Source organism: Castor canadensis, chromosome 16 (assembly GCF_047511655.1).
Source record: "Castor canadensis chromosome 16, mCasCan1.hap1v2, whole genome shotgun sequence".
NCBI classification, from domain to species: domain Eukaryota; kingdom Metazoa; phylum Chordata; class Mammalia; order Rodentia; family Castoridae; genus Castor; species Castor canadensis.
Window position 1 is genome coordinate 22,125,164 of NC_133401.1, and position 26,501 is coordinate 22,151,664.

Genomic DNA, 26,501 nt, shown 5'->3' on the forward strand with positions numbered 1-26,501 from the left:
GGAGCTGCAGAGAGGAATCGGGGAGGGACAGATTGGGGATCACAGATGGGCAGGTGTCATGGGGGGTGCTGCGGGAGGCCAAGACTCACCTGCGCTTATCCCTGTCTTGTCCTGGGTGGCAGCCGAGGCGGCGGCGGGCGGCAGCCCATGGGAGTTGTAGGGCAGACCGGCTGCAGACCTGTCCCCACGCGTGCCGGGTGGTGAGAAGGGGGTGTCTGAGCTGGGGGCCGAGGCCGGGAGGAAAAGCTCAACCCAAACCATCCATCTTGTCCTACACGATCTAGCTGCCCGACCCCAGGCGACCCTGGAAGTGGGGGGGTCCAGCCGCCCACTCCCACCTTGCGGCCCCCTGCTCGCTGTAAGCTCTTGGGGACTACAATTCCCTGCAGGCCTTGCGCGCGCGCTGCTGCAGCTTCATAGACCCGGTGCTGCAAGGTCTGCTGGGAGTTGAAGTCCTTAATGCCTCCCCAAGCTGCAGAGAGGATGGGAATTTTTTTTTTTTTTTTGGGAGGTGTGTGGGGGGCGGTTAAGATGCCAGGGTCCCAAGACGCTGCAGAAGAGGGTAACGATGCCCAGGACCTCGAAAGGTGGCGGAGAGTCATAACTACTTAAAAATCATGGAATGGGTAAACGACCCCCATGCTTTAGTGATCGGTGGGCGAGGGATGGGGTACACCCAGGTGTTTTGGGACCCCCTTCCTTTTCCAGGGCCACGTGCCCCTCCCCCGGGGCGGCTAGCGAGCGCGGCGGACTCCCACTCCCCGGGCTGGGGCTGGGGCGGGGGCTGTGGCAGGGGAGGGGGAGGAGCGGACTCACCCGGAGCCGCCGCCGCCGCCGCCGCCGCCGCCGCAGCCCCGCGCGGTGCCCGCCCGCCCAGCTCCTCCCGCCCCTGTCGCAGGTCCGCAGCTCCTCCCCCTGCACCCCTCCTCCGCCCTTCAAACCAACCTGCAGCCCCAAAGTCCAGAGCGCCAGGCTGCAGCGTGGAAGGAGAGACGCTTCCCCTGGAGGGAGGCGTCGCAGACCCAGCGCGCTGCCACTTGGGGATGCAGAGATGCGCCATCGTGACCTTCTGTTGCTGTAGATCCTGGCGCCGCTGCTGTCAGACCTACAAGTCCAGGACCCCAACCCCTTGTCCAGGACCCGAACCCCTTGTCCAGGACGCAGGCCTGATGCCGCCGCCTGCGGACGCAGGAGAGACCAGGGCTCCCATCCTGCCTGGGCCCATCCTGAGCCAGGAGCGGGATCCTAGCTCCTGGCCTGAGTTGTTTCTCACCTTCGAAATACAGACAACACGCTTGCCTCCTAAGGGATAAAGAGTTTGAAGCCAGGCCCCGGTGGCTTAGGCCTGTAATCCTAGCTGCTCAGGAGGCAGAGATCAGGAGGGTTGCAGTTCGAAGCCATCCCGAGCAAATAGTTCATGAGACCTATCTTGAAAAAAAAAAAAAAAAAAAAAAAACCAACACACACACACACAAAAGGGTTGGAGGAGAGGCTCAAGTGGTAGAGCACCTGCCTTAGCAAGAGACAGGCTCTGAGTTCAAAGCCTAGTGCTGCCAAAAAAATTTTTTTAAAGTTTGAAAATTATTAGCACCAAGTAGTACCTCTTAAAAGCAGCAAAAAAGATAACAGCTCTGATGTATTGATAGCAGTTAGCGATAATTGCCACTTACTATGATAAGGGGCTAAGTGTTTTGGAAAGTTTTTTGCTTTTTTCCATTTCACCTTCACTTTGGCCCTGAGATGGGAGCAATTATATGTATTTATATAATTCCTTAACTACAGCTGCAGTTCAGAGCCATGATGAAAAAAAAAAGTAACCTCAAAGTAAAAAATGGCTGTTTTTATTTTTGCAAATGCAACTTTAAGGCAAGTTTCCTAGGCCCTCCCTCTAACTGCACTGGCCTTCCAGGTTGCTGTCATTACATACATTTTGCAGTCATTGTCAAACCACAGAATTCCTAGAAAAGCCTCCCGGTGTCCCCACAGGACCACTCCCATGGCTTCCTGCATTCCCAAGATGGATCTTGATCCATGCCTGGGGAAGCTTGCCTTGAGCACGCCTGCAGAGGATGGCTGTGCAGGGTATTTGCCTCCCGAAGGCCACTTTCCCAGCCAGACTCACCTGGCCAGCTGTACCCGCGCAGGGCCCATGCACAGCCCCATTCTGCAGAAAGACACAGGAGGCGACACACACATTCAGAAATGTGCGTACAGATGGCTTGCCAGCCTCAAATGACAGTTTCCAAAGAGACAGTCCATTCAGAGGCTGCCCAGGCACTGAAAAGCAGCTGCAGGGGACTGGCGGGCTGGCTGACTGGGACAGCTCTGTCCCATGCAACACTGGGTAATGACGCCTGTTCATGCCTCAGTTTCCCTTTCTGTAAAGGAGGATGGTGGTGATTTTACAAATCGGTTTCTATTTGAGTTATTTTGAAGATCAAGTTCATAGGAAGTGCTTAGAAAATGTGGTTACTGTTTAGTGCTATCATAACTATTAATTATATGCATTTGCTTGCTTAATCTTTTTATTTATTTATTTTTGTGGTATGGGATTTGAACTCAGGGCTTACAGCTTGAGCCACTACACCAACCCTTTTTTGTGAAGGATTTTTTTCAAGATAGGGTCTCATAAACTATTTGCCTGGGGTGGTTTCAAATATGATCCTCCTGGTCTCTGCCTCCTGAGTACTGGGATTACAGGTGTAAGCCCCTGTTGCCCAGTTTCATTTAATCTTTTTTGTTGTTGTTTTCATTTTTGTTTTGGCTTTGAGACAGCCCTGTCACCCAGACTGTCCTGGAACTCGCAATCCTCCTGCCTCAGCCTCCCAAGTGCTGGGATCACAGGTGTGTGCACCATCACGTCCAGCTCACAAATGCTTTCTGGGTGCCTATTGGACATTTTTCTGGGTGTCAAGGATTGAGGTTGGAACAAACAGACAAAGGTCCTAGCCTTGGGAGAGCTCAGGGTCTCATGGGAGAGGGAGCCACTCTGCATCCCAGGAAACTCAGACCAGGGTCAATGCCATGAAGGCAAATCCAGCACACGTGTTCAAAAAAGACATCAGGGTGGCTTCTTCCCTGAGAAGCTGATGTCTGAGCTGAGCTCAGGAGGGTGAGTGGCATGGGAGAAAGGAGGGGAAAAGCCCCAGAGAGAAGGAACCTCCTGGGTGAGGCCAGGAGCTGGAGGGAGCGTGGGTCATTGACTGCTGGGCACATGAGCTCATGAGAATGTGCTGAATTTTGTTCATTGCCATGTTCATTGCTGCCTGGCACATGGCAGGCACTAGCTAGATACTGGTTGGTTGGTTGAATGAAGGAGTAGGTGGATGGATGCATGGAGGAATGCATGGATGGGTGGAGGGATGCATGAGTGGATGGTTGGATGGAGAATGTATGGATTATATATATGTGTATCTATATAGTGTATTTATAGATGGATGGATGGATGGGTGGATGAATGAGTGACTGCTTGGATGGATGGATGGATGGATGGATGATGGGGGATAGATGGATGGATGGGTGGATGGATGAGAGACTGGTTGGATGGATGATTGGATGGATGAATGGATAAATGTTGGAAGAATAAATAAAGACAGGGATGGGTGGATGAATAAGTGAATGAATTGCATAATACCTACAAATCCACACACATCTGTACCTGGAGATAGATGGAGGTGCACACCCAGAGACGTGCTCATGTGTGTATAAGCACAGCTTCACCTCATCACCATGGTGACTGCAGACGTGAGACAGGTCAGCCAAGCCAGCCAAGGCCTGGGTGCAGGAAGGTGGGACAGTAAACCCTCCAACCAAGGTGACAAGTGGCCCCGCCACCACTGCAGTGCTGACATCATTTCTGGAACTGGAGGAAAATGCTGATTCAGGTGTGTGTCCCAGGCTGGGCCCCAGGCCAGGGGGTGGGACAGGGATGGCCCAAGAGAGGTGAGGTGAGATGAGGTGAGGGAAGCGGGTGGGGGCAGGGGACAGAGGCTGGCAAGGAGATAGAGACCGAGACACAGAGAGACAAAGAGATGGGGAAACAGAGAGGGAGACAGAGACACAGAGGAGAGGAAGAGAGAGAGAGATGGAGACACAGAGATAATCCGAAAGTGTCACGATGCAGAGTCAGACAGAAGCATAGGAAGACAGATGTGTGATATAGTCATTCAAATTCACTCAGAGAGCTGAAGCCAGGTATCAGACACAGGGGAAGAGGGAGAGAGAAAGAGAAAGAGAGAGACCAATGGAGGCACAGAGACCCAGTTCCAGGGAAGAAGAGAGAGCAAAATAGAGAGAGACGCAGAGGAAGAGAGACTCCAGAGAATTTGGCAAAAGTTAGACACAGAACCAGGAGTCAAGGAATGGAGCCACCTTCTACCGAGTGTCCCCTGTGTCTGGCTCAGATTTTGCTGTACTTTGCTTCATTTAGGCACGACTAACCATTGAAGGTTATTATTGGTAAGACATGAGGAAAATGAGGTTCAGAGAGGGGAAGGCATTTGCCCAAGTTGCACAGCATTTTTGTTGTTGTTGTTGACACTGGGGTGAGTTCGGGGCCTCACCTTTGCTACACAGGTGCTCTACCACTTGAGCCATGCCACCAGCTCTTTTTGCTTTTATTTATTTTTCGGTACTGGGGTTTGAACTCAGGGCCTACACCTTGAGCCACTCCACCAGTCCTTTTTCAAGATAGGGTCTCGTGAACTATTTGCCTGGGCTGGCTTTGAACCTGGATCCTCCTGATCTCTGCCTCCTGAGTAGCCTGGATTACAGGTATGAGCCACCAGCACCTGGCTTGCTTTATTTTATTTTTTAAGTTAAAGTTTCATATTTTTACCCAGAACCTTGATTCTCCTCTCAAATAGCTGGGACTACAGGTACACTCTACCATACCCAGCCCCATCACTCACAGTATTCGAGGTAGATTTGATTCCAGAGCATGTATTATTTTCTCCATCCTCTGTTGTCTCAGTGTAGATGAAGTTAGGGGATTCTGAGCATTGATCACAGTCTCACAGGGGAAATAGACACACATTTATTCATTCAACTCTCATGTCCTGAGCTTTCCAGAGGCCAGGCCTTGTGTAAGATGATACTGAAGAGCCAGAGGTGAGCTGGGGAAGACGATGGTGGAGGCAGTGTTCAGAAATATGTGAAAGGAGCAGGGAAGAACACGCAGAGGAATGAGACCCAAACCACTCCTGGTAATAGGAGGAGTTGGAGAAGAAAGGCTTCCTGGAGGAGGCGGCACTTGTGCTTCTTATTGAAGGGTATGGGGACAAAGGAGAGGCTGGGAGGGCATTCCAGGCAAAAGGCACAGCATGTGGGAAAACAGCACAGACAGGAATAGGGTGGGAGGAATTGATTACATAAAACCATTTATAAAGGGCGCTGGAAGAGAGGTTGAAGAGCTGAGGTGGAAGAGGAAGGTGGGACTTGATGCAAGTCTTGAGCTTGAAGCTGAGGGGCTACAGGGTTGCTCAAGGGCACTGGGGAGCCATGGAAGGACCAGGAAGGAAGCAGGTGCAGAAAGACCTCTCTGGAGCCTCACTTGTGGGGCAAGAAAACAGGGGAGGAGGCTGAAGGGGACAAGGACCAGGGAGGCTGGAGCGAGGGTCCAGGCAGGAGAGGTTGAAGTCTGAGTGGAGAGAAGAGGGAGGAGCAGAGAGGGGCGGGAGGCAGAAGGGCTGGAGCTCAAGTACTGAAGCACTAGGAGTGCCTGTCGCTGTGGAAGTCAAAGATGCCTCTCGTCCTACAGAGATGGGATTGGCAAATGGAAATAAGAGCAAACAGCTTAATGTGAGACAAAAAGACAAAGGCCATCTGGAAGTGGTAAGAGGGGGAAAGAGATGCAAGTTACAGATGCAGGAGGGAGAGGGCTGGGCTGTGGCTCATTGTAGAGCACTTGCCCAGCATGCACAAGGTTCTGGGTTCTAACCCCAGCACACACACACACACAAAAAATGCAGGGAGGAACTCAAGACCACAGAAAATTGAATGTGACTATGTAAGTCTAAACTGTTTTAATTGCCAAGGCAAAAAAATGCAAATACAATTGACGTAAGTATAAGGAGGAATTTTATTGGGTGGATGAGGGCTTCAGGTATGGCTGGATCCAGCTTTTGGGATCATCACCAGGAATCTGACCGTTGTCTCTTTGGGCTCTTACTTGTCTTTGCTCTCAGGCAAGGTCTCTCCCTATACTGTGACAGGGTAGCCTACAGCAGCTCCGACTTTAGCAAAAACTAGCCTAGCAATTTCATGGGAAGGGAAAGAAAAGTCTAAGACTTAACTCTGGAGCCTGAGCCTGATTCTTAAGCTCAACCCCCAACAGCACTTTGAAATCAAAGTGCTACTACCAAGAAAACAGCAAGCAGGACAACAGACAGTGAGGACAAAGGCCATCTGGAGGTGGTAAGAGAGGGAAGGAGAGACGCAACTCACAGGTTGGATATGGCAATACACGCATGTAATCCCAGCATTCAGGAGGCTGAAACAGGAGGATCAAGAGTTTGAGAACAGCCTGGGTGAGAGAGAGGGAGAGGGACAGAGAGAAAAGAAGGAGGGGGAGGAGAGAGGGGGAGAGAAAGAAGAAGATGAAGGAGGAGGAGGACGAGAGGGAGACAGGAGAGAGAAGAAGAAGAAGAGGGAGGTGGAGAGAGAGAAGGAGGAGGAGAAGGAGAAGACAAGACAGAGGAGAAGAGGGGGAGGGAGGGAGGAAGGGAGAAAAAGACAAAGAAAGAAGGAGGGGGAGAGAGAGAAGAAGGAGGGAGAGGAGGGGGAGAGAAAGAAGAGGAAAGGAGAGGAGAGGGGAGAGACAGAGAGAAAAAGGAGAGGAGAGTTACAGAACCCACAAGTTCAGCCCCTTCCCCCCCAACCCGAGCCCCCAGTTCCCGCTTCTTTGACCCACGGAGTGGGAGCCTCAGCCCCGCCCCCCAGGGTACCATGGCAACCAGACCCCTGCCCGTCCCCTCCCCCACTGAGAACCCTATTTCTGTTTGAGTCTCACGCGTGGCTTGCCAGTTCCTGCGTGAGACAGGGATGAGCGCAGGGCAAGTGGGAAGAGAAAGGGGATGAGAGAGGGGAGGGAAAGCAGGCCGGGGGACCAGGACAGAGGCAGCTATGAGCGAAGAGGGGTGGAGAAAGGAGCCTGGGGAGAGGGGCGAGGGGGCTAGGGGGTCCGAGAGAGGGGGGAGAGGGCTCGAGAGAGGCACTGACGTATGAAGGGGGGGGCAGGGGGCCTGGGGCGCTGCTGGGGAAACTGAGGGAGAAGGCTGGGGATGGAGCTAGGGGCGAGAGAAATGGGGAAGAAGAGGGGGGCAGAGAAAGTCCAGCAAAAGGGTGGAGGACAGGTGGGGAGAGAGGGCGAGGGCAGGCGGGAGTGGGGCAGAGAGCTGGGGAGTGAAGGAAAGCCAGGAATGGAGAGAAAGGGATGTGGAACAAGACTCCAGGAGACAGGGGGAGACAGGGGAAGAAACAGGGAAATGGGAAAGAAGGAATTGGGGCGCACGCAAAGTCCCTGAGGTGAGGGGAACCCGGGTTTACATGTGGGCTCTGCCTTCCAATTCGGTCATTTTCCCCCGGGCCCTCAATGAGGACGAGGAAGCAGCAGAGGGGAGAAGGAGCTGTGGTGGGTGGCCCAGTCAGCCCCTCTCATCCCTCCCTCCTGAGACATCCTTCACCCGCCTTCCCAGGATGCAGCACGAGGTGGAGCCCCCGAGCTCCTCCAACCTGGGCAACCCCAGCACACACAGGGAGGCAGGTATGCAGGGGGTCTGGGGGGCGGATTGCCTTCATCCAGGCACTGTGAGGTCGCTCTGGCCTCAGTGTGGCCTTGAGCAAGTCACTGGCATTCCAAAGTGACAAGTTCTCCCTTCTCCCCAGCTCTTACAGTGACCAGATTCTAGGACAAGTGGCCCCTTGGGCCTCAAACTACATTTCCCACAAGTCTCTGCAGTTCCCTGGCAAGACTCTGAACCCGGAACTACTTTTCCCATGAGCCTCTGCAGTTCCCTGGACAATATCCTGGATCCAGAACTACATTTCCCATGAGCCTCCGGGGGTCTTAACTCCTGTGAAGCCGTTTTTCTCCTAGATAAACTCTTCTTGTCTTCTACAGTAAGCTCAGCATCTTTCCTTAAGGTTTTCAGCTTCAAACTACCCCAGCCACCAACCCAACCATTGGACCAGACCCCAGGAGCCATCCCTCTACCCCTAGACCCCATTCCCTCCTACAGCCTGTCATTTCCCATCTTCCTACCTTCTGACTCTCTGTGCCTGGTGCCTTCCTCTCTGTCCCCACAGCCCTGGCTCAGGTCCTGTTCTCTTCCACGTGGACCCTATCTCCTCAGTGTCTGCCCTCCAGCCCGTCCGCCACGTGGCTCCAGAAGAGTCTTTCTGACATCCAGTGTTGACCCTTGGCTGTCCCTTGCTCAGGGCCCTTCCTGGCTTCCCATGGCCCCCAGGATAAAGACTCAGCTCCACAGCCTGACTTCTGAGGCTGTGTGGCCAGACCCTTGCCGTTGGCATAGTTAACACAATCCACATGTATTAAGTAATAGCTCAGTGAGGATGCAGGTGGCTACAGGTATGAAACTGGACTTAGTGAAGTTTATAAGAGTATCATTATCTCACTCAGAGAGAAACCCGCAAGTGTGTGGGGGTGGGGGAAGTGAATGTGGTTGAGTCAGCAGCTCATCCATGTCATTCGGACCCAATTTCTATTTCTCATCCTTTTGATTGATTTGAGATATGTCAACTTTGCAGACTAGCTTGTTTACCTCATGGTCACAAGATGACTGCCACAATTTCTTGCATCACCTTCAGAGGTCTTCATTCTTCTAAATGACCTCTCCTCACATCTTGTTAGACAGCACCCAGTCCACCCACATCTACCTGGCAAGAGGAATGGAATTATGATTATTTTGCTCGGGGTTCCTCAATTTTGGCTGCACATTGGGTGGAAGATTGTTAAAACAAAAGCAACCTATACCTAACTCTACCCCATACCCATTTAATAAGAATCTCTGGGATGGGAACCCCAGCATCTGCATTTATTTATTTTGGTCGTACTGGGATTTGAATCCAGATCTTTGAGTGTGCTAGGCAGGTGCTCTACCTCTTCAGCCAAACCCTCAGTCCCTTTGCTTTTAGTTTGCTTTTCAGATATGGTCTCCAGCTTTTGCCCGGGCTGGCTTTGAACCATGCATGATCCTCCTACCTCCGCCTCCTGAGTAGCTGGGATTACAGGCATGTACCACCATGCCCCACCATTTGTATCTTCTTTTTTTTTTTTGAATGCTTGCCAGGTGTTTCTGGTGAAGAGTAAGAGTGGTTTTAGCTGATGAATATTCCTGAGGGAACTGGGGGTGAGTCATGACTGTGAAGAAGGGACTCTCTGGAACAGGGAAGGAAGGATGAGATGGCTGTCAGGGTCTTCTCCTTGGGTGTTGGCTATCATCCCCTAGCTGCCCAAGCACTATGCTAGTTATGGCACATGCCCTGGGGACAAAACAGAGATGGTTTCTCCACCCTCTGGTCCCTTTAGTGCCCGTGAGTGCCTTTCCCTTGAAACCCAGCCCACACTGTCTCTAACCAAGACTACAGCCCCCAGAAGAAGTGAGTCAGTCGACCAGTTGGCCGGAGATCACCACGTATTTATTTATTTATTTTTGGTGGGACTGGAGTTTGAACTCAGGGCTTTGCCCTTGCAAAGCAGATGCTCTACAACTTGAACTACACCTCCCATCCATTTTGCTCTGGTTCTTTTGGAGATGGGGTCTCATGAAGTATTTTCCTGGGTTGGCCTCAAGCCTTGATCCTTCCGACCTCAGCCTCCCAAGTAGCTGGGATTACAGGTGTGACTCACCAGCATTCAACATTTATTCCTTTCAACACTGCTGCTTTCTTTGTGCCATTTTGGAGTCAAGAGCAGGTTGCAAAGGCCATTAGAAAGCTTGTGACTTCTGAGCATGTTGGCTGGAGATGGCCTGGCCAGTGCTCAGGCGGGAGGGCAGATTGTGAAGCAAGCCATCATAGAAATAATTCATAACCTGCGATTGCAGGATGTGCTCCATTGTGTTGCAGATGAAGAGAATTCTAAGAGGCTCTGCAGATGGCTCTGTTTTTATACTTTAAGACTTTAGCTCACACTGACCTTGGGCGTGAGATATCCTTTTTCTTGCCTTGATTTGGCAAACTCCTTGTAACTCCTTAGGTTTTACTGTGGACAACACCTCCTCTGGGAATCCTTCACAGATTGACCTGGGATGGGGCTTCCACTCCATTCAAGCTCACATTGCTGTAGACAAGGACAGTGTTGATGCACGGATGACACATGCAGGAATTTCAGGTGCTCAGGGGTCTTAAGCCTGCTCTGAGAATGAAAGCACAGACAGACTCCAACAGCAGAGGTTGTAAAGATTTTATTTGTAGAGAATTTAGTTGGAGAAAAGAGAAGAGAAAGATTGCATATTGGGGAATGCAGGGGGACCAGGAAACCGGTGATCCCGTGGGTCAGGGTGGGGAGTGGATTTTATAGCCTGAGGGTGGAGATGCCTTTCAGATGCAAACAGATGTTTCCTAGGGCGGAGAAGTGTCTCCTTGACCTCCCGTGGTCTGTCCTTCAAGTCCCCCCTCTCAGTGATCACCCCAACTGCTGTTAGGGATAGGGATGATGAAGTCTGTTCAGTAACTGCTTCCTGCTGACAGGGGGCGATGAAGGGGTCCGCAGCATCAGGGCTGACCACGAGAGGGGTTGTCAAGGGGACCGCGGTAGTAGGTCGTTTTCATCTCCACCAGAGGCATTTGTAGTTTGATGGATTCTAGGCGAGAAGAAACAAACTTGACAAGTAAGTTTAAAATGCAAGGCCCCTGAATGAAAATAACTTTAACCCCAGGATACTCTACCCAGCAAAGCTATCATTCAAAATAGATGGAGCAATAAAAGTCTTCCATGATAAGCAGAAACTGAAACAATATGTGACCACAAAGCCACCATTACAAAAGATTCTGCAAGGGATCCTGCACACAGAAAGTGACACCCAACTTAACCATGAAAAGGCAGACAGCACCAAACCACAGGATAAGAAAAAGCAAGACAGTAGAGAGTAACATCAAGTTAGGTACACACAATCAAACCTTCAAACAACTAAGATAACTAAATGGCAGGAATCACCACATACCTATCAGTACTAACACTTAATGTTAATGGACTTAATTCACCCATCAAAAGACACCGTTTGACAAAATGGATTAAAAAAGAAGATCCAACAATTTGTTGCTTACAGGAGACTCATCTCACCGACAGAAATAAGCATATGCTTAGGATGAAAGGCTGGAAGAAGATTTACCAAGCCAATGGCCCCCGAAAACAAGCAGGAGTAGCAATACTTATCTCTGACAAAGTAGACTTCAAACCTACATTGATCAAACGAGATAAAGAAGGACATTCCATACTAATAAAAGGGGAAATAGACCAAAAGGAAATAATAATCATCAATCTGTACGCACCCAATGTCAACGCACCCAATTTCATCAAACATACCCTGAAAGACCTAAAAGCATATATAAACGCCAACACAGTGGTTGTGGGGGACTTTAACACTCCATTATCATCAATAGATAGGTCATCCAAACAAAAACTCAATAAAGAAATCCAAGATCTAAAATATGCAATAGATCAAGTGGACCTAGTAGATGTCTACAGAACATTTCATCCAACCTCTACACAATATACATTCTTCTCAGCAGCCCATGGAACCTTCTCCAAAATAGATCATATCCTAGGGCACAAAGCAAGCCTCAGCAAATACAAGAAAATAGAAATAATACCATGCATACTATCTGACCACAATGCAGTAAAAGTAGAACTCAACAACAAAAGTAAAGACAAAAAACATGCAAACAGCTGGAAACTAAATAACTCATTACTTAATGAAGAATGGATCATCGATGCAATAAAAGAGGAAATTAAAAAGTTCCTAGAAGTCAATGAAAATGAAAACACAACCTACCAGAACCTATGGGACACAGCTAAGGCAGTCTTGAGAGGAAAGTTTATAGCCATGAGTGCATATATTAAAAAGATTGAAAGATCCCAAATCAATGACCTAATGATACATCTCAAACTCCTAGAAAAACAAGAACAAGCAAATCCCAAAACAAATAGAAGGAGAGAAATAATAAAAATAAGAGCTGAAATCAATGAAATAGAAACCAAAAAAACCATACAAAGAATTAATGAAACAAAAAGTTGGTTCTTTGAAAAAATAAACAAGATCGATAGACCCCTGGCAAACCTGACTAAAATGAGGAGAGAAAAAACCCAAATTAGTAGAATTAGGAATGCAAAAGGGGAGATAACAACAAACACCATGGAAGTCCAGGAAATCATTAGAGACTACTTTGAGAACCTATATTCAAATAAATTTGAAAATCTTAAAGAAATGGATAGATTTCTAGATACATATGATCATCCAAAACTGAACCAAGAGGAAATTAATCACCTGAATAGACCTATAACACAAAATGAAATTGAAGCAGCAATCAAGAGTCTCCCCAAAAAGAAAAGTCCAGGACCTGATGGATTCTCTGCTGAATTCTATCAGACCTTTAAAGAAGAACTGATACCAACCCTCCTTAAACTGTTCCATGAAATAGAAAGGGAAGGAAAACTGCCAAACACATTTTATGAAGCCAGTATTACACTTATCCCAAAACCAGGCAAAGACACCTCCAAAAAGGAGAACTATAGGCCAATCTCCTTAATGAACATTGATGCAAAAATCCTCAACAAAATAATGGCAAATCGAATTCAGCAACACATCAAAAAGATTATTCACCACGACCAGGTAGGCTTCATCCCAGGGATGCAGGGGTGGTTCAACATAAGAAAATCAATAAACGTAATAAACCACATTAACAGAAGCAAAGACAAAAACCACTTGATCATCTCAATAGATGCTGAAAAAGCCTTTGATAAGCTCCAACATCATTTCATGGTAAAAGCTCTAAGAAAACTAGGAATAGAAGGAAAGTTCCTCAACATTATAAAAGCTATATATGACAAACCTACAGCCAGCATTATACTTAATGGAGAAAAATTAAAACCATTCCCTCTAAAATCAGGAACCAGACAAGGATGCCCACTATCTCCACTCCTATTCAACATAGTACTGGAATTCCTAGCCAGAGCAATTAGGCAAGAAGAAGGAATAAAAGGAATACAAATAGGTAAAGAAACTGTCAAAATATCCCTATTTGCAGACGACATGATCCTATACCTTAAAGACCCAAAAAACTCTACTCAGAAGCTTCTAGACATCATCAATAGCTATAGCAAGGTAGCAGGATATAAAATCAACATAGAAAAATCATTAGCATTTCTATACACTAACAATGAGCAAACGGAAAAAGAATGTATGAAAACAATTCCATTTACAATAGCCTCAAAAAAAATCAAATACCTAGGTGTAAACCTAACAAAAGATGTGAAAGACCTCTACAAGGAAAACTATACACTTCTGAAGAAAGAGATTGAGGAAGACTATAGAAAGTGGAGAGATCTCCCATGCTCATGGATTGGTAGAATCAACATAGTAAAAATGTCGATACTCCCAAAAGTAATCTACATGTTTAATGCAATTCCCATCAAAATTCCAATGACATTCATTAAAGAGATTGAAAAATCTACTGTGAAATTTATATGGAAACACAAGAGTCCACGAATAGCCAAGGCAATACTCAGTCAAAAGAATGCAGGAGGTATCACAATACCTGACTTCAAACTATATTACAAAGCAATAACAATAAAAACAGCATGGTACTGGCACAAAAACAGACATGAAGACCAGTGGAACAGAATAGAGGATCCAGATATGATGCCACACAACTATGAGCAACTTATCTTTGACAAAGGAGCTAAAAATATACGATGGAGAAATAGCAGCCTCTTCAACAAAAACTGCTGGGAAAACTGGTTAGCGGTCTGCAAAAAACTGAAACTAGATCCATGTATATCACCCTATACCAAGATTAACTCAAAATGGATCAAGGATCTTAATATCAGACCCCAAACTCTTAAGTTGATACAAGAAAGAGTAGGAAATACTCTGGAGTTAGTAGGTATAGGTAAGAACTTTCTCAATGAAACCCCAGCAGCACAGCAACTAAGAGATAGCATAGATAAATGGGACCTCATAAAACTACAAAGCTTCTGTTCATCAAAAGAAATGGTCTCTAAACTGAAGAGAACACCCACAGAGTGGGAGAAAATATTTGCCAATTATACATCAGACAAAGGACTGATAACCAGAATATACAGGGAACTTAAAAAACTAAATTCTCCCAAAACTAATGAACCAATAAAGAAATGGGCATGTGAACTAAACAGAATTTTCTCAAAAGAAGAAATTCAAATGGTCAGAAAACACATGAAAAAATGCTCACCATCTCTAGCAATAAAGGAAATGCAAATTAAAACCACACTAAGATTCCACCTCACCCCTATTAGAATAGCCATCATCAGCAACACCACCAACAACAGGTGTTGGCGAGGATGCGGGGAAAAAGGAACCCTCTTACACTGTTGGTGGGAATGTAGACTAGTACAACCACTCTGGAAAAAAATTTGGAGGCTACTTAAAAAGCTGGACATCGATCTACCATTTGATCCAGCAATACCACTCTTGGGGATATACCCAAAAGACTGTTACTCCAGAGGCACCTGCACACCCATGTTTATTGCGGCACTATTCACAATAGCCAAGTTATGGAAACAGCCAAGATGCCCCAGCACTGACGAATGGATTAAGAAAATGTGGTATCTATACACAATGGAATTTTATGCAGCCATGAAGAAGAACGAAATGTTATCATTCGCTGGTAAATGGATGGAATTGGAGAACATCATTCTGAGTGAGGTTAGCCTGGCCCAAAAGACCAAAAATCGTATGTTCTCCCTCATATGTGGACATTAGATCAAGGGCAAACACAACAAGGGGATTGTACTATGAGCACATGATAAAAGCGAGAGCACACAAGGGAGGGGTGAGGATAGGTAAGACACCTAAAAAACTAGCTAGCATTTGTTGCCCTTAACGCAGAGAAACTAAAGCAGATACCTTAAAAGCAACTGAGGCCAATAGGAAAAGGGGACCAGGTACTAGAGAAAAGGTTAGATCAAAAAGAATTAACCTAGAAGGTAACACACACTCACAGGAAATCAATGTGAGTCAATGCCCTGTATAGCTATCCTTATCTCAACCAGCAAAAACCCTTGTTCCTTCCTATTATTGCTTATACTCTCTCTACAACAAAATTAGAGATAAGGGCAAAATAGTTTCTGCTGGGTATTGGGGGGGAGCGGGAGGGGGTGGAGTGGGTGGTAAGGGAGGGGGTGGGGGCAGGGGGGAGAAATGAACCAAGCCTTGTATGCACATATGAATAATAAAAGAAAAATGAAAAAAAAAAAATAAAATGCAAGGCCCAAACACATGCAAGAGGATAAGGGCAACTATAGGCCCCAGAAAGGGTAGGAACCAAGTCCTGGAGGGGAGCCAGGATTTTATTTGTTCCCATACCTGAGCAGAAACCTGAGTTTCAAGAGATTGCTCCCGGAGCCATTTAGCCTGTTTGAGAATGTAATCTGCACGTTCGTCTACAATGCATGAAGTGTTTACATATGTGCAACAGGAGGTATTGGCAATGGCACATACCCCCCCCCCCCCCGCCTTGCTTGGCCAAAAGAAAATCTAGGGCCAGGCGGTGGTCCATTACCATACAGGCAAGGGACGACAAGGACCACTGCATGTCCTTAATGGCAAGGCCTACCTAGTCTGAGGTGTCCTCTACCACTTTGGTTAGGTTTTTTGCAGTTACGTGATTGGCAATTACCCCATAGCTGATTCCAGCAAGGGCTGCAACTAATGCTGTTCTCCCTAAAACTATTAAAGTAACCTCTCTTTTATCCCTATGGGAAGCTGTTCCTATTGTAGTTAGCATTTCTCTTTTCTTCCAAATGGCTGCATGAGCATGCAGGATCAGGAAGTCATACTTAGAATCTGTATAGATGTTGACTCTCTGTTCTTTTGACAGTCTTAGGGCTTCTGTTAGGGCCACTAATTCTGCCAACTGAGCACTTGTATTAGGAGGAAGAGGACCTGATTTGAGGGTGCCAAATTCTGTCACAACTGCAAACCCTGCGTGTCTGTCACCATTCTTGACAAAGGAACTGCCATCAGTGTATAATTCTAGATCTGGGTTTTTTTAAGGGCTGATCAGTTAAGTCAGGTCAGGCAGCATAATTTTCCATAAGTACCTCCTCACACGAGTGTTCAGGATTTCCCTCTGCCTCTGGTAGAAGGGATGCAGGATTTAGGCTCTGACAGGTCCTTAAATTTATTTCTGTCCCTCCCAGAAGCTGGGCCTGATATTTAAGTAGACAGCTCTCAGATGGCCAAAGTGCTCCTTTTGAATTTAAAATTCCCCCTAGGTCGTGTGGGGTATAAACCGTTAGGGGGCAGTTTAGGATAAGTTTCTGAGCTTCAAGCACTAGAAGGCTTACTGCGGCCATTGCTCTGAGGCATCCTGGCCATCCCTTGGCTACCTGATCTAACTCTTTGCTTAAGTAACCTACTGGCTGGGAAGTGATGCTCCGGAGCTGAGTCACCACACCCAAGGCCAGTCCTCCCTTTTCATAGACATGTAATTGAAACTTGTCTTGTACTGGGAGACCCAGGGTGAGAGCTGTCCTAACAGCCTTCTTTAACCTGTGGAATGCATTTTCTGACTTGTCATCCCACTCAATAAAGGGCTGGGTTTCCTTCTGTGCTTCCTTAAGGATTTGATATAAGGGCCTGGCTAGGTCTGCATATCCCAGGATCCAAATTCTACAGTATCCAGTGACACCCAAAAAGGCCCTCAATTGTTTTAGAGTTTTAGGTAGAGGAAATGTCAGGATTGGACGGATCCTGTCTTCTCCTAGAGCCCTCATTTCTTTCTCTAGGATAAGACCTAAATATGTAACCTTAGACTGACACAAATGGGCTTTTTCTTTAGAGGTTTTATATCCTCTGTGTGCTAAGAAGTTTAGTAAGGACTCAGTGGCTCGTGAAATGACAGGCTCATTTGGTCCACAGAGCAGGAGGTCATCTACATATTGTAGCAGAGTAGCTTGTAGATGTTGCCACTCTGCCAAGTCTTGGGTGAGAGCTAACCCAAAGAGGTGGGGGCTGCCTCTGAATCCCTGGGGGAGGACAGTTCAGGTGACCTGTCCAGACTTTCCTGTGGGGTCCTCAAAGGCAAAGATAGGTTGACTTTTAGGGTGTAAGGGGAAGAGAGAGAGAGAGAGAGAGAGAGAGAGAGAGAGAGAGAGAGAGAGGCTTAAATACCCCTCAGTGGGACTCAGCATGATCTGATTGGTTAGGATCTTATGGTTCATGCTGATTGGAGGTCGGGGCAGAAGGAGGGTTCAAGCTAGACTTGAGGCTGGACTGTGACCCTGGGAGGCAGGACCGTGACCCTGGAAAACAGGAGCTTAAGGTGCAGTAAGAACTGAAACCTATCGGTGCCATTATTGCCAACACCTAGGCACTGCTTGATCTCCTGTTGGAATTGGGAATTGAGGCTCCCTTCTAGGTATCCAGTGCCTTTGTCTTTCTTCTTCCTCCCCCCTCTCCTCCTGTGAGGGCCCAGTCTGAGACAGGCCTGTAGGGCAGCTTTTATCTAAGTGATAATTGTCTCCAGCTGTGACTGCCTGATCTAGCAACAGCATTACATCTTTCCAGCTCCGTTCAAAGTTTTGGCTGACTTCTCTAAATGCCTGGATGTACTGATCTGGGTTTTCTGTGTAATTTCCTAAATCCTTTTTTATTTCTTTAAGTTCACTCACTCCAAAAGGAACATGAGCTCTGTCCCCTCCAGGAATTAACTGGAAGGGGTAGAGTCCTGTGGGACAGCGTCCCGTGTGTGAGGTAGCTGGGGAAGGGGGGAGAGGGGGAGCTGATAAAGCATCAGATGGGTTTTTTGGTTCAAGGGAGTTTGGGGGCTTTTTGCAAAGGGTTACCATGGTCTGGGTATCTAGCCTGCATTTGTTAGCAATTCTGGGTGGTCTCTTAGGAAAAAGAACAATTGAACTTATGGAACTTCGGTCCACTTTCCCTCCTTTTTACAGAACATATCTAATTGAAGAATGGTATTATAATTAATGCTCCCTCCTTCTGGCCATCTTTCCTCATCTCCCAGAGGATACTGTGGCCAAGCCTGGGTGCAGTAAAACTTGAGTTGCTTTTGCTGAAGACTTTCTGGATCAAGATCTTTCCAATGTTTTAATAAGCAGGCAAGGGGGGATCCTTCCTGGATCCTTGAGGCTTGATTTCCCATCTAAAAAGGGAAACAAGGGAAAATTGGTCACCTTAACAGAGGTTTCTCCTTTTATCTAACTGTCCCCAGATAAGGAGAAACTCTAGTGGCAGAGGGCATCCTGCTCTCCCTTGCTCCTTCCACTGCCACTCGTGAGTAGAGTCGTGGTGGATTTACAAATAAATATCTCAGTTGCACCCACCCCCCCTGAGATGATCTTTGACCAATCTCTCATCTATTTTGACTTGCTTGTTTGCCCTGTGACCCAGGTGCCTGGTTCTCCTCTACCAGCTGAGCGCTTGTAATTAAAAAACAACTCTATCAAAGTAACCAAGAGGGCTTGCATGGCCAGAAGGAGGACCCCTTCAGAGGCATGGAATGGACTCTTGATGAAGTAGACTTTTGTTCCCCTATATGTCCTGTGAGGCATATATGCTTTCTATGAAAGGAGAGAGAGCATCTGGAGGCTTTTGCTCCAGTAAGGGGCAAAAACAGACACCTGCGGTTTTTGCCTTTTAACTGTTTTCTTTTTTTCTTTCCCTAAGGTCAGGCTGCAGAACCTGTTTAACCAGTTAATCTGATGCTTGACAAAGACAGTGAAGCCTAAATTGGAGACTAGCACTTTCTGGTGCCTGTAGGGATTTTTCCCAAACTTCCTGAAGAAAGAAGCTCACTGCTATTTACAGCAAAGGCAGGGAGGGGGACACTCATCCTGAACTGCCTGGGAAAGGGGAAGGAGAGGCTGAGGGTTGGGGAAAAAGAGAGCTTCCAGGCTCAACGCATGAGGGATTATTGATCATCCTTGCTGTCCAGGTCGATCCTGCCCAAAGGCAGGACTGGAGCACTGGAAACAAGAAGTGACCTCCACTCTCGGCCACGGAAACCATGAAGGAAGGGTAAGAGATCTGATTGTCTGTTTGCCACAGACATGGCTGGAGGGGTCCGAGACTTAGCCACCTTTGGGGCCTCAGGGCGGGTCAGGAAGTTGCATCTCCAGCCTTTGGGTGACACTGGGGAGTGCCCCGGCCAGAACACCTTTTGTGGCTTGAAGACAAACTTTCCTTTACACCGGCTGTTCTCGGACCTCCCCTTAAGCTGGTCAGATCTTGAAAGAGAGTGTAGGCGTTTAAGGAGAGGAAAAAAGAAAAAGCCTTGGTGCACTGAAGTCGAGTTCTGCCCACGTAGCATTGGCAGTGCAGTACAAACCCCTGCCTGGCATCCGAGTTTCCTCAGATTGCCTGCTGTGCAGCTGCAGTGGGCTTGGAGCTTTTCCTCAGTTTCCCAAGGAAGAAACCCTCCTTAACCGAACAGAGAGAGAGAGAAAATGTCGACCTGAGAGTTCCACCATAGCTAGGCTGTGGTGGGGTTTCTCTCCTGGAAAACAGACTACACCAGAGTGCCAGACACTCACAGTCACATTCCTAGGCAGTCTTTCCCAGTTTGGCACAACCTATACTGACCTCAGGTGATGGCTGGTCCCTTCGTGGTCGCCAAATATGATGCACGGATGGCATGTCGGGAATTTCAGGTGCTCAGGGTTCTTGAGCCTGCTCTGAGAATGAAAGCACAGGCAGACTCCAACAGCAGAGGTCGGAAAGATTTTATTTGTAGAGAATTTAGTTGGAGAAAAGAGAAGAGGAAGACTGCATATTGGGGAATGCAGGGGAACCCAGAAACCGGTGATTCAGAGGGTCAGGGTGGGGAGTGGATTTTATTGCTTGAGGGCGGAGATGCCTTTCAGATGCAAACAGATGTTTCCTAGGGCGGAGAAGTGTCTCCTTGACCTCCTGCGGTCTGTCCTTCAGTGTCCCCCATCGGACTTGGAGTTCCTAGGGGCAGGGTGGGCCTCATTCCTCTCTTGGTCCCCAGCATTTTTCAAGACATTCAGAAGGCCTCCGAGATGCCCATTTTGCTCATTAATTTGGAGATAAGGTCTTGGGAACTTTTGCCCAGGCTGGCCTCAAACTTTGATCTTCCCAGTTTCAATCTCCAAATAGCTAGGATTACAGATATGACCCATTGGGACGTGGCTGGCCTTTGATTGTTTGCAAGAGGGTCTCACTGTGTACCCCAGGTTCACCTGACACTTGCACACTGTCCTTCTCCTGCTCCTGAGTGCTGGGATTACAGAAAGGTGCCACCACACCTGGCTTGGCTTTTTTTTTAGATGGGGTCTCAATAACTTTCATTGCCTGGGCTGGTCTTGAACCAAGATCCTCTTATCTCTGTCTCCTGATTAGCTGGGATTACAGTGTGCACTACCACACCTGGTTGGAAAGTACTTTTTTTTTGGTGGCACTGGGGTTTGAACTCAAGGGTCTCATGCTTGTTAGGCAGTTGCTCTTACTGCTTGAGTCACTCCACCAGTCCTTTTTTGTGATGGGTTTTTTCGAGATAGAGTCTCCTAAACTATTTCCCTGGGGCTGGCTTTGAACCATGATCCTCCTGATCATGAGTAACTAGGATTCCAGGCGTGAGCCACCAGTGCCTGGCTGGAAAGTACTTTTAAAAGTGCTTGGCATAAAGGCAGGTATGGTGGTGAAAGTCTGAAATCCCAGCTGCTCTGGAGGTGGAGGCAGAGGATGAAAGTTTGAGGCAGTTTGGGCAACTTTAATGAGACCCTATCTCAAAAACAAAAGGGCCGGACAGGACTCAAGTGGTAGAGCACTTGCCGGGGAAGCATGGGGTTCAGTCCCCAGCTCTGAAAAATAATAAGAAAATACACAGAGAAACAAGGGACTTAACAGGTGCTTCTCAAACAGGAACATGTTAAAAATGCAGATTCTAATCCTGTTGGTCTGGGTGGCCCTGAAATGCCAACCAAGGTCCCAGAAGCCACATGGGGGGACATTTCTCTGAAGGCAAGAGGTGGCCTCTGGAGGCTTTAAGTATGGGGTGCTGAGTTAAAACTGGCCCCAGCAGCCTGGTGGTGTTGGGGGGAGATGGAGGCGAGGGATGGGAACACAGATTGGGGGAACTGTGCTGCAGGCTGCACTGTGTGGACACTGTAGTCAAAGGCCACCACCACGCATACAGTGGTGTGCTGGGGACAGCCTGTCCTGGTTGCAGAAGCTGAATGGCAGATTTGGGAGCTGTTTGTTAAAACTGTTGGTCACCTGCTGTTGGTCTTAGTAAGAGTATTGACAGCACAGAAATTGGCCATGCTGTGTGTGTATATGAGAGAGAGAGAGAGAGAGAGAGAGAGAGAGAGAGACTGTTGCTAGACACATTAGCACACTACTGCTTATAAACAAATTATTATTTATTGATTGCTGTTCGGGAGACTGAAAACATGGGGGTGTTAGCAAGGACTTATGGTAGGAGTTGTGCTGTGTCAGGTTACTTTGGGGCAAGTTCAAGGTCAAGTCCACTATGAGGTCTCTTTTTTTTTATCTGGGGGCCTCAGGAGCCAATGCTGTGGTTAGTTAAGAAGCACCCATCATCCAGGTGTGGTGGTGCACACCTGTAATCCCAGCACTCAGAAGGATGAGGCAGGAGGATCACAAGTCCCAGACCAGCCTGGGCTACATAGTGAGTTCAAGGCCAACCTTAGCTACACATCCAGGCCCTGCTTCAAAAAACCAAAACAAACAAAAAGCTGCAGCTTCCAGCTCTGAGTCAGGAGGGGTGTTTGACCATTTGGGGGTGTTGGAAAGGTTTTGTTTTTATCTCTTTTGAGATGTGGCTCACAGTGGTGTTCTCCTGTCACGACCAAGTGGCCTTGCCATGGGAATTGGCAAGAAAGTTCAAGACAAGCTATTTTTTTGGCAGCACTGGGATTTGAACTCAGAGCCTCACACTTACTAGGCAGGCACACTCTTACCACTTGAACCATTCTGCCAGCCCTTTTGTGTGATGGGTTTTTTTGAGATAGGGTTTTTCGAACTACTTTCCTGGGCTGGCTTTGAACTGGGAATCCTCTTTATCTCTGCCTCCTGAATAGCTAGGATTATAGACGTGAGCCACCAGTGCCCGACTAAGACAGGCAATTTTCTTTTCTTCTCCTCCTCCTCCTCCTCCTCTTCTTACTCGTCTTCTTTGGTGGTACTGGGGATTGAACTCAGGGCCTTGCAATTACTAGGTCCCCTCTACCACTTGAACCATGCCCTCAGTCTTTTTGCTTTTTTTAGTTTGCTTTTCAGATAGAGTTGTGTGCTAACTTTGCTTGGGCTGGCCTTGGATCTTGATCCTCCTGCCTTCACCTTCTGAGTAGCTGGAATTATAGACATGACCCACTACACCTGGCCTAAGCAATTTTAAGCAAATAACCCCCAAATTGTAACCCTCACTTCTGCTAACACTCTGTTGGTGAGAGCTTGGTCATGTGGTCACACTTAGCTACAAGGGAGGCTGGGCAGCTGTGTGTTGCATACAACTTTAAGACTGAAGGGGAAGGTGATATGGGTTATGTTGGACCTCCAGCATCCAGCCATAAGAGAGACACTGGAGCAACAAGACACTGGAAAGAAAACCTTGTAAGGGTGACACAGAAGAGGAAGCAAAAAGGAGCAAGCACCTTCTATTTCCTCCTGCCTTGTGGGCTCCCTCTGGCGCCCCCCTACAGGCAGAGCCTAAAGGGACCACAACTATCAATGCAGTAATGTGGTCAGTAGGGTCCCAGCCCCAGGATTTCAGAGCAGAGCATGACAACAGCTCTGTACCTGGCCTGCCAGCTATTCTGGGGCAGTGTGCACAGTGCTGAATGACGTCTGTCTAAGTGGAAAGGTGGCTGAGGCCGGCTCTAGGCAGCTGACAGGGGGGTTCTTTATTCTCAGAAACCCTCCTTGTGGACCTGGAGACCCCGGAGGAGATACAAGTTCGAAGCCTAGGCAGGCCCGTCAAATCCTCGTAAGTGCCCCCCCCCCAGCCCCATGACCTCTGAGCTCAGCTCTCCCAGAGGTGACAGCATCACTCCCTGACCTTGGGGCTCCCCGCCCTCTGCTGTCTCCCCAGGAAGCAGTACCTGCGACATGTCATTGCAGAATATGAGTCCCTAGACCGAGAGCTCCCATGTATCCGGAAGTTCTCCTCCCCGCCGGCTGCCCAGCCCCTGTGCCTATGCATGGAGACTTCAGTGAGTGTTGCCCAACCCCAGGGTCCCTTGTTTTCTACAGAGTTTGGGTGGGGTGGTGGAAAGGACACAGCTCATGAGGTGGCCGGGGTTTAAATCCAAGCTCTGTGGTTTACCACAGTGTGCTTGGGACAGCTGGCTGAAATTGACTGTGAATCTGTCAAGGGAGCAGTCCTTATGTCCTCAGTGCGCACACCAGAAGGGAGACTGAGAGGCAGAGAGTGGGCAGTGACTGAGGACAAAGAGGGTCTTGCTAGTCCATCTGCTGGGATAGTCTGTGGTGTTTCAAATATAACAAAAAGTCACAAGAAAAAGCTCTTTTTAATTTGTACTACTGGTGGTTGAACTCAGCCTTGCTCTTGTCACGAAGACGCTCGGCCACTCGAGCCATGCCAGCAGCCCTTTTGCTCTGGTTATTTTTGAGATAGGGTCTCACATGATGCCCTGGCTGGTCTAAACCAAGAGCTTCTTATTTGAGCTCCTCTGTGGGTGACTACAACCACACCCAGCCATTGGTTGAGATGGGGTCTCGTGAATTTTTTTCAGGGGCTGGTTCCAACCTCAGTCCTCCTATTCTCTGCCTCCAAATAGCTAGGATTACAGGCTTGAGATACCACACCCAGCTAAAGCTCATATTTTTGACAGATTTGGCAAACTGACCACTCAGTGTAAGAAACTTTTGATGCTTGCTGTCGTCAATCAGAGGTGGTATGTGTTAGGGTCCCAGTCACTCGATCCTTTAGTGAGAACTGACATTAATGAGCACCTAATGTGTCCCACGCACAGTCTCTGTGGTGCTCCTTGGCTGGTCTGTGTGACTTTACCCCAACACAGGGGTTGCTGTCTTCATTTTAGGGACTAGCCCCCACCCCATCACTTGTCTCCTCCTCTGACGAGGGGAGCCTCCAGTCTCTCCTTCACCCCAACTAAGGCTTGCTTTTCTGGAGATGACCACCCTCATGGCTTCACATTAGCCCCTCAGCAATTTGATATATGATGACAACTGTATATCACCTTCAATGCTGTAATGTCATGCTGAAAATGTGCTTCTGAATGATAGATAGATTGACATTGACGGTGGCTCACACCTGTAATCCTAGCTACTCAGGAGGCAGAGATCAGGACGAACGTGGTTCAAAGCCAGCCCCGGGAAATAGCTCATGAGACCCTATCTCGAAAACCCTTCACAAAAAGGGCTGATGGAGTGACTCAAGGTGTAGGTCCTGAGTTCAAATCCCAGTACTGCAAAAAAAAAAAAAAGGCTTTTCACCTGAGACCTACCTGTCGTCTCCCCTTTGACAAGAGCGACAGGACCCTGGGATCAAGTGTGATCTTTGTCCCTCACATGCCACCTGGGACCCTGGCAGGTCTGCAGGTGGGGGTCTAGTGTGGTGACGTCTGAACCAAGATGGGACCAGAGCATCCGGGGCCGAGCCTCTCTCTCCGACTTCCCCAGGAGGATTTTACCCACCTGGAGGTTCTGGAGGCGCTGGAGGCCGAGTTACCCGGGGCCATGGAGAGCGGGCGCGTGAGCAGCATCCGCTTTGAGAACATAAATGTCATCTGTGGGACCGCGGGCCGCCGGAACCGGTGAGTGAGCGCCGGGTCGGGGGGGGGGGGCGCCCCCGAGACAGGCCAGAGGGGTGGGGCGACAGTGAGCGGGACGAGGGGGCGGGGACAAGGGCGGGGTCAGAGTGAGGGGCGGGGATGAGGGGCGGACGACGGGTAGCGCGACGAGGGGGCGGGGCCTAGGGTGAGTGGGGTGCAATCGGAGGGTAGAAAGGGGCGTGGCCGAGAGCCACTAGAGAAGAACTGGTGTAGGGGACTGAGGGGTGGGGCAACGGTAAGTACGGTGAGGGGAGGAGTCTAGGGCGAGCGCGGCGGAGGGGCGGAGTTGGTGGAGGTTGGAAAGGGGCGGGGCCGAGGGCCACTAGAGAAGAACTGGATTGGTGTAGTGGACTGAGGGGCGGGGCCTAGCGTGAGATACGACGGAAGTAGGGATTTGGAGTGAGTGGGGAAATGGACTTTGAGAGACCCAGGAGGTGACGAAGACAAGCAACACCAAGATGTGGGGTCTGCACTTACAAAGGCAGCTGTAAAGAGGCAGAATGGACCGAGCACATAGTAGAGGGCCACGACGCACCGTGTTTAGGGAGTAAAACCAGGCTGAGGGAGAGGGCGGAGCCTAGAAAAACCCAGGTGAGGGTCAGGACACGGGCTGAGCTCGGAGAGAGTGCAGTTGCAGTGCAATTTACAAACAGAGTGACCAGAGTCAGTAAATGAACAGCGAGCAGGCAGGGACCGCCAGCGAGTTCCAACTCGGTGTTCGCCTCGCCCTCTCGCAGGTGGCTCCTCACGGTCACAGACTTCCAGACGCGTTCGCGCCTGCTGCGCTCCGGCCTCAGCCCCCGCGGGCTCACGCACCAGCTCGTGCGACACGACGACCTGCTGCTGGGCGATTACCGCCTGCACCTGCGCCGCTCCCTAGTCCGACGGCGCATGCTCGAGGCCCTGGGGGCGGAGCCGACCGAGGAAGATTGACGTATGTGGCGGGCCTCGACTGCGCCTGCGCAGTGCCCCGCTGGCTCGGGGCCAGACACTCCCCTACCCACCCGGGAGGAAAGGGGGCGGTGCCTCCCCAGGAAGGAGACTGGGCTGGCTCGAGGGGGTGGATACTGTGAGTTTAATTATAAAGAATGACCTGGTACAAAAGCCATTTCTCTCTGCAAAATCTTGGTGGGGAGGTAGGGGGAGGGAGGTGATGAGAGGGTAGGGACGCACCCCCATGTTGTAATCCGGCCTCCTCAATCTGACTCTCGTTCCTAATGGGTGCCGGAGCCCCAATCCCTTGAGGGATGAACTGAGGTCAGCTGACGAGAAGACCCGGGCTCTCGGACTTCGAGCGCGTTTCTCAGCAAGAACCAGATGTCTTCATCCGCCCCACTTCTCATCCCCTTCCCACCCCCCTTGGAAGACAATTCTCGGGCTTTTATTTCAGGTTTTTTTTTTTTTTTGATTTTGTGTGTGTTCTAGGGTTTCTTTCTTTTTTTGTTTTGCTTTGTATTTTGTT

The 26,501-nt window shown here is 48.8% G+C and overlaps 2 protein-coding genes across 7 annotated transcripts in view; one reads left to right on the top strand and one right to left on the bottom strand.

Annotated features, from left to right (window-relative positions):
- Nucleotides 1–854, bottom strand: part of Syt3 (synaptotagmin 3) — a 15,635-nt gene extending 14,781 nt beyond the window's left edge. For 2 of the 6 annotated variants that reach the window (XM_074058051.1, XM_074058054.1), the window contains exons 1-2: nucleotides 817–849; nucleotides 90–220 (exon numbers count right to left, since the gene is read on the bottom strand). Coding sequence is in view for 1 of the 6 variants with exons in the window: in XM_020159916.2 (XP_020015505.2) it covers nucleotides 90–261 (172 nt within the window). In the remaining 5 variants the exon portion in view is untranslated. Of the gene's footprint in view, nucleotides 1–89; nucleotides 755–816 lie in introns of those variants that run through there. The other 4 variants (XM_074058052.1, XM_074058053.1, XR_012442704.1 and 1 more) reach the window with 4 other exon arrangements.
- Nucleotides 1–26,187, top strand: part of C16H19orf81 (chromosome 16 C19orf81 homolog) — a 26,825-nt gene extending 638 nt beyond the window's left edge. The window contains exons 2-5 of the mRNA XM_074058055.1: nucleotides 23,136–23,208; nucleotides 23,314–23,434; nucleotides 24,888–25,021; nucleotides 25,777–26,187. Of these exons, the coding sequence (XP_073914156.1) occupies nucleotides 23,136–23,208; nucleotides 23,314–23,434; nucleotides 24,888–25,021; nucleotides 25,777–25,972 (524 nt within the window). The 3' untranslated portion in view covers nucleotides 25,973–26,187. The remainder of the gene's footprint in view (nucleotides 1–23,135; nucleotides 23,209–23,313; nucleotides 23,435–24,887; nucleotides 25,022–25,776) is intronic.
- The last annotated feature ends 314 nt before the right edge of the window (nucleotides 26,188–26,501 follow it).